This window comes from Leopardus geoffroyi, chromosome A1 (genome assembly GCF_018350155.1).
Source record: "Leopardus geoffroyi isolate Oge1 chromosome A1, O.geoffroyi_Oge1_pat1.0, whole genome shotgun sequence".
Lineage (NCBI taxonomy): Eukaryota > Metazoa > Chordata > Mammalia > Carnivora > Felidae > Leopardus > Leopardus geoffroyi.
The window spans coordinates 7,496,084-7,503,673 of NC_059326.1; the positions used below are offsets into that span (position 1 = coordinate 7,496,084).

The 7,590-nt window shown below is 57.0% G+C and overlaps 1 protein-coding gene across 1 annotated transcript; it reads left to right on the forward strand.

The window, feature by feature from the left end:
- The first annotated feature begins 390 nt into the window (after nucleotides 1-390).
- On the forward strand, nucleotides 391-5,970 carry PDX1 (pancreatic and duodenal homeobox 1). The gene is made up of 2 exons (XM_045464925.1): nucleotides 391-909; nucleotides 4,413-5,970. Exons 1-2 carry the CDS (start codon nucleotides 507-509, stop codon nucleotides 4,856-4,858), a joined length of 849 nt encoding a protein of 282 aa, XP_045320881.1. The 5' UTR covers nucleotides 391-506; the 3' UTR covers nucleotides 4,859-5,970.
- Nucleotides 5,971-7,590: the final 1,620 nt, after the last annotated feature.

A 7,590-nucleotide genomic window follows, 5' to 3' on the forward strand; every position in this document is an offset into this window, starting at 1 on the left:
CTAACAGTTACAAAAAAAGTTTAAATGCACAACCTCGGCATATGTATCTATATAAATTGTATTAATGAATTAGTGTATTGTGTGTATTATCAAACAAACAAGGAAAATAGACCACTTAAAGTATGATGAAAAATATACATTTCTATGATTGAACGTAAGCTCGAAGAGTTTCACGAACGCTCCACTTCAGATCGCACGGCCAGCTCGGCCTACAGGTGTGTGCGGGGAAACTCAGCTGAGAGAGAAAATTGAAACAAATGCAGGTGCTCTTGGGTACCTGGGCCTGGCTTCTTAAGGCAATCGGCCAGGCCAATAATGGCCCCAGGCTGAGCCACGTGGGGCACAGCGGAGCCTATTGCGCTGCGGCCGGCCCGCCTGTCCCCGCCGGTGGCGGGTCCCCTTGCGGAGCGAGCCGAGCTGTCAAAGCTAGCGGGGGTGGCGCCGGGAGCGGGAGAGCCACACAGCTCCGACTCCCCGGCTCCGGCTTCCAAACCCGGGCAGCAGCCATGAACGGCGAGGAGCAGTACTATGCAGCTACGCAGCTCTACAAGGACCCATGCGCCTACCAGCGGGGCCCTGCGCCGGAGTTCAGCGCCAGTCCCCCCGCGTGTCTGTACATGGGCCGCCAGCCCCCGCCGCCGCCGCCCCCGTTCCCGGCGACCCTGGGCGCGCTGGAGCAGGGCAGCCCCCCGGACATCTCCCCGTACGAGGTGCCCCCCCTCGCCGACGACACCGCGGTGGCGCACGTCCACCACCACCTCCCAGCTCAGCTCGCGCTCCCCCACCCTCCGGCCGGGCCCTTCCCGGATGGAGCCGAGCCAGGCGCCCTGGAGGAGCCCGGCCGCGTCCAGCTGCCTTTCCCGTGGATGAAGTCTACCAAGGCTCACGCGTGGAAAGGCCACTGGGCAGGTAAGTCCGGTCCCTCATCCCCTTAGTCCCCTCACCGGCTCCCGTCCCGGCTGAAGGGCTCCCCAAGACCCTCTACCGGTTCGCGTTCCTAGCCCCTATGGACAACCCAGGGTCGGACTAAACTCCACAGGGAGCCAACGAGGCGATCCCGCGCAGAAGCGCCTTTCTGGTCCCCTTTGGAGCGTCTTTTCCACTCAGCTCTCCTCCTGGGCGCGTAAGCCCTTCCTTCCCTATCTATACGCTGAACTCCAGCAGCCTGCGCTCCCTCAGCCAGCCAAGGCCTGGCTGAGCTCAGGCTTCTGACCCTCCGGAGGGATCCTCCTCCACTGGAGAGATCCACCTGGCCAGGACTCCACGGCGTGAGCGTCTAGGAAGCCGAGCAAGACCCTAGGATGCTCCCGACCCGGGCCGGGGCGTGCCTTTGGAGTCCTGGGCCCCTGTGGCCTTGAGCCCACCGGGGAGCCGTCATTAGAGGAGACGGGCAGTCTCGGGGGCGCTCAGTGCATGCCGGAAAGCAGGGAAGACGAACTGCATCAAGCCCGCGAAGATGTTCGGCGCGGAGGGGAGGTGGCGGGGAGGGGGTACTCACCGCCAAGCCGAGGCCGGGCCGCTCAGGCTGGAGTCAGGCAGCTGGGAGAGGCGTCTTCCCTGCTGGCGCGCTTCTGAGCAAGCAGAAACGTTCAAAGGGGGTCTCCGCGCGCTGCTTCCCAGTAAGGTAAATCTGAAGAAGGAATGCCCTTCTTGCAACAGCTGTGCCGGGGGAGGCGTGAGCCCCGTGTCCCCGCGGCCCTAGGCGCCCGCGTGTCGCAGAAGGTCTTCCCCGGAGCCCGGAGGCGAAGACGCGGAGCGGCCCCCAGGCCCCCTCCCCCGCCAGGAGCTGGCGGCAGGTTCCGGCGCGGCCTGGGCGCCGCTACTCGCTGCTACCGCTTCCGTGCCGGGGCCACCTCTGGTCACACCTGCATGGCGCATAGTTGACTTTTCTTTTCCTTCCAGCAGTCGGGGGTAGGGGGAAAGGGGCTCGGCGCCCCGTCTGCCCCCCCCCTCCCCGTGCCTGACGCAGACCCCGGCTCGGCCCGGCGGGGCTTTGTGGGGCCCGGGCTCGCCCAGGGTGCCCGGGGCTCGCCTCTCCCTTAGCTCACTTTTTCGTGAAGGCTGTGTGGCGAGGACCGGGCGGGTCCGGGGACAGGACAGGGCCCAGCTGGGCTGCAGTCTTCCCCCACCTACCGCGCAGCCCGGGGCGAGGGGGGCGCCAGACGCTGCCCCGCGCCACTGCGTCCTTACGCGGCCCAGCGCGGCGGCCGCCGCAGGCCGGGGAGTCTTGGGAAACGCGGGATTCTTGGGAGGCGGAAGGACCACGTCCTTCGACCAGGGTGGGACCTAAGGACGCGCGTTTCCCACGTTCCCGGCCGTCCTTGCAGCTTCCTCGGGGGGGGGGAAAAGGCGAGCGAGGCCTAAAGTGGGGTCACCTCCCCACCCCCTCACCCCCGGGGTGTGACCCCTGCTCTGGTGGCGCCTGGGCTCGGGCGGACCCTGGGAGCCAGACGGTAAATGCTATTGGTTAATCGGCCGCCTTGCCCTGGGGTGAAGGAAACCCTGAAAGGGTAACTAACATCCTGGGGTTGGAGAGTCCGGCCGGAAAGCCCTTTGCCAGAGCTTTCTGACCCGCTGAAAGCTCAGCTCAGGGAGAAGGGGCCGACCCCCCTTGCCTGGAAGCTGCCTTTGGGGTGCTCCTGCGACCTCGAGGTCCTCCCGGGAAACTCTCTAAGGAGCGGAGCTTCAAGCGTGTGTGAACTCGCCTGTCCACTCCTACGGGGTTTCAAACGCCTGGGAAGGGTAAAGTGACCAGAGGGTTCTCATTTGCAGTGCAGATATGAATGCTAATAACAATACCGTAGGAACGTTTGAAAACGACCTAAAAAAATGAATTGTAGCAGCCTTGCTGGTAGGCTTGCCCCTAAACTGCCTCCCCCTGAGCCTTAGGGAAGGGCGCAGACCCAGGGGGCTCTTGACATCTTCTTAAGTAACGCCACCTGCCTGCATCCCCTGCCAAGCCGTCCTGGGCATAGGTCTCCTTGGGTGGTCCCAAGAGATTATGGATGGAATTTAAGAACCTCAGAGGGCCTTTTTAAACGTTCCTTTAAGGCTCCCTCTCCTCTCTCCTATGCCAAGGAAAGCTTAGAAGCAGAAGACTCTGGAAATGCTCCCCAGGGAGTGGGACTTGTCTGCTGACTCTGCCCAAGCCTTGGATTCTGGGCGCCTCCTTTTGGCCTGGGGGAGAGCGGGCCTAGTTCTCTCACCTAATTAAACCCTCTCCCCTCCAAACATAGGCACTAGCTTTTTCAATCCCCTAAGGCTTCCTAACAGTCACAGGAGAAATATCCTAGACTCCGCCCTAAAACAAGCAGATTTAGGCCTCTTCCTAGAGTGTTTAGTGAAACTTAGCTTCGACGAAGTCTGCGCCTGGGGGTGCAGTCGGTACCTGGCAGAAAAAGGAAAAGTTCAGGACCTGGTGCACAGCGACGAACAGCAGGCGTGTGGGCCAGCTGCTGCTTCCTTGGGCCTGGGCTAGGAGCTGGAATAGAGCCTGTGACTCCAACCCCGTCCGGTGTGAGGCTCTCCGCTCCCAGCGGGACCCCAAGGCTCCCCTCACCTTTGCCAGCATTTGGGGCCCAGAACACAGAGGCCAGGGCTGACAAGGACGTTCCTCCCGGCCCAGAATAGTTTCCCTTCTCCAGGGCAGGGGCCTGGGCAGAGGTTAAAACAATTGTAGAAGAATTTACCAGCTCTGGAGTTGGGAATGATAATAACAATGTTACTACTAGAGAGATAATAGTCAGATATAACAATATATGTCATAAGATCAGGGTTTTTATTAGCTCAAGGCTTTTTTCACACTGAGGGTTGTACTTACAAGTTGGTCGTGAAATCAATTAACTGAGCTGAGACCTTTAAAAAAAACAAAATAGTAAACAATGGGAAAAATTAGGTGTATCGTATGTGATAAAGATTGCTTGGTTTTATGTTCTGAACTGTTGGGGGGTCAGTTCTGTGTCAGTGTGTGAAATGGGTAGTGCTCTGAAATGTATTCTTACTGTGTGGGTGACCATCAGAAACCTGGGGGGGGGGGGGTTAAGTCTTATATTAAAGGCACTTTATTGCCTTTGTAGAATCGAGTACGTTTGGATAACTATTGTGGGCATTTTAATCACCATCAACCCGAACGCTGGCCGAGTGAACCCACCGAAGAGCCACGATTCATAGAGCCCACGGCCCGCTCCCAGAGAGAGCCTGAGAGCCCCGCACAGCTTTGACCTCCAAGAAAAACGAACCTTTACTGGAGAAAGTCCGCTTGAGGCCAGACTGAGCTCTGGGACAGGAAGTTGAGGCTCGGTGGCAGGAACAGCTGGGAGGACCAGGACTCCCAGGATGGGGGCTTCAGTGTTGGGCTGCGTGGGTGGGGCCAGGGGTCGAGGGACCACACTCACGTGCCCTGTCGCCCACAGGCGGCGCCTATGTTGCAGAGCCTGAGGAAAACAAACGGACACGCACTGCCTACACTCGCGCGCAGCTGCTGGAGCTGGAGAAGGAGTTCCTGTTCAACAAATACATCTCGAGGCCGCGCAGGGTGGAGCTGGCCGTCATGCTGAACTTGACCGAGAGACACATCAAGATCTGGTTCCAAAACCGCCGCATGAAATGGAAAAAGGAGGAGGACAAGAAGCGCAGCTGCGGGACAGCGGCCGGGGGTGGCGCGGATGCGGAACCCGAGCAAGACTGCGCAGTGACCTCGGGCGAAGAGCTGCTGGCGCTGCCGCCACCGCTGCCCCCCGGTGGTGCTGTGCCGCCGGCCGTCCCCGCCGCCGCCCGAGAAGGCCGCCTGCCACCTGGCCTTAGCGCGTCGCCGCAGCCCTCCAGTGTCGCGCCCCTGCGGCCACAGGAACCCCGGTGAGAGACGGGGGCTCCTCCTTGCCAGGAGGCTTTGACCACTGGTAAAGAAGGGGGGAGGGTAGCAGGAGTAGGACCCTGGGTGTGGACAACCAGCCCTGGCCGTTCAAAGGGGGGAGGCCACCCCAGACAGAAGGGGAGAACTCGCGTTCTCGGGTGCCTGTGCCAATCGGGGCACCTTGGGGAGATGCCGGCAGACCTTCTGGAAGGAGAGGAGAGGTTTTCTGTAATATCTGGGGCCTCTTCGGGTGATATTGTCGGATTGGCGACACCTGCCGCTGCTGTGCAGATCCTAGCACTCCAGAACCGTGGACCTCTTTAGAGAAACCAGCTCAAGAAAAAACAACAGAAACTACAAGTTGGAATGCGCCCCCAACACACCGCAGGCAAGCTGGAGTGTCTTAATCTGCCCTAAAACAGCCCGTTTTACTTGGGCTTCTGCCTTAATGCTTAGAAATGAGGGAGAGGAAACCTCCAAGGCTTCAAAGACCTAGTGAAATTGATGCCCATGGATTAGAATAATCCTCCCGCCTCTTCCTCCTCCCCAACTTCCTCTTACTTTTTAAAAATCCTTTGAGTATCGCCACATACCTCACCAGCTCCTATCCTTCAATCCGCATCTCTTTCCTCCAAAGAAGGGAACAGAACATCTTGCAAGGATGGCTGGGCAACAGCAGGGCTGGGGCAGAAGGGTGCCAGAGTCCCTGCACATCCAGTCTGTCCAATGCTTGGAGAGAAGACAGGTGGAGGTGGGCCTAGAGCAAGGGACTGGGGGAGAAAGATGGCCCCTGAGCCAGTTAGTGAGCCTTCACTAAACTGAAGATATTTGGAGCTAAATCTACGTGGATTTGCTTCCTAGTCTCAGGGCAAGGGAGGCTAACCCGAAAGGCAAGCAGCGTGGCCCGGCCCACCTTGGAAACTATTTGCAGAGACCCTTGATTTCCACATCTTTAGAAATGATGAAAACCTATGTGGTTGGGGAGTTTGAAAACTGATTATTTTTATTTAAAGTTTTAAAGTTACCTAACAGGTCAGCTGCTTGCTTCAGGATCTGGGCCCCGTGGTCAGGTGGTGTTTGTGGAAAAGGATTAATAAATACGGATCACATGGAAGAGAGATGCACACTCATTTTCCTCGCTTTGTCTCAGACCTTTGCCACGCACCGATTCCATTTCACTTCAAAAATTAAAGCAGCATGTTTTTATTTTTATTTTTTGGTACTAACCAGGGGGAAAGGAGCAATTAAGAAGTACTACGTCTGGGTTTAAGGTTGGGGCAGCATATGAGCTGGTGAATGTCCAGTTTGGTTTCATTTTTAACTTGTGTCACTACTGAAGATGAATTTCTCAGGCAGTGTAGCCCAGACGCGTGGGGGGTTCTAAGTGCCACTGGCTGTGCATGGCACAGAACCAAGAGCAGCCCATCCTGGGCCACGCAGCAGCCAAGGAAACACTCTCAGCTGGCCAAGGCCTTGGCGGGGTCTCTTGCCTCCCCAAACAGAGGTCTGGGTCAAGGGCCTTCTCGGTGGTTCTTCTGAGGGAAGTGTTGCTTTGGATGAGTCTCCACCCCTGGAGCCCCAAGGTTGACAGTGTCTTGTATTAGGAGCAAACAGGCCCTGATTTAGCAGGCTTCTAATCTCTGGGCCCACCCTGCTCCTCCCGCAGCTGGGCACCTAACGGCACCTGAGTGCTCCCACCTTTGCGGGGCACTGGCTCACTCCCAGGAACTGTTGCTAGTATTTTCTTTTGCAGAGGGACAGCAGGGCTTAGTTTTTGTTTTGTTTTGTTTTGTTTTGTTTTGTTTTGTTTTGTTTGTTGAAAGAAAGAATTTGAGTCCTAACGCCCCTCCAAATTAAAGGAGATCCACAGAGGGGCGCCCAGGTGGCTCAGTCGGTTAAGCATCCAGATGCTTGGTTTTGGCTCAGGTCATGATCTCCAGGTTCCCGAGATTGAGCCCAAGCCCCCCCTCCCCCCGCCCCACATTGACAGCACAGAGCCTGTTTGGGATTCTCTCTCTCCCTTCTTTCTGCCCCTACCCACTCGCACTCACTTGCTCCCTCTCTCTCAAAATAAACTTAAACATTTTTTAAAGAAAATAAAGGAAATCTGTCGATCTGAAAGGGGAACTTTCTCATCAGTGAGAAGTCTCACTGGGGAGACAATGACCATGCCCAAAGCTTCTCCACACGCGCCTGGGCTCTGGAGTGAAGCAAATCTGCCTTCAAACCCGGGGTCCTTCAAATACTGACTCATGACCTTGATAAAATTATTCAACTACTCTGTGCCTCGATTTCCACATCTGTAAGGTGGAAGTGAACACTACATGGCCAAGTTGTGAGATTTAAACCAAAGAATGCCTGTAAAGTGTTTAAATTCACTACCTAGAAAGAGTCCTCCTTCCCCATCACTGTTTTGGCAGCATCATTCTTTTGAGAAGCGAGCCCGGGAGCTTCTGGCTGCAGAGATTCTCGAGTCTCCTGCCAGCCCTCGCAGCCCCTGTCCTTTGACAAATCCCCACGCTGTCGCTGATGATGTGACCTGTTCACAACACCACTGATCTTGAGCGGGCACTTCCTAGTCTTACGACTCCCTTCCTCATAAATAAACTCTGGATTTTCCCACAGCGACCTCCGCCAGGTAAGTGAAACAGTCCCCATCTTACACGAGGGAAGCTGACGCTGGGTGGGGAGGACTGGCTGAATTGAAGCTCAGCCGCCCGGTCGGTGGAGGCGCGGAG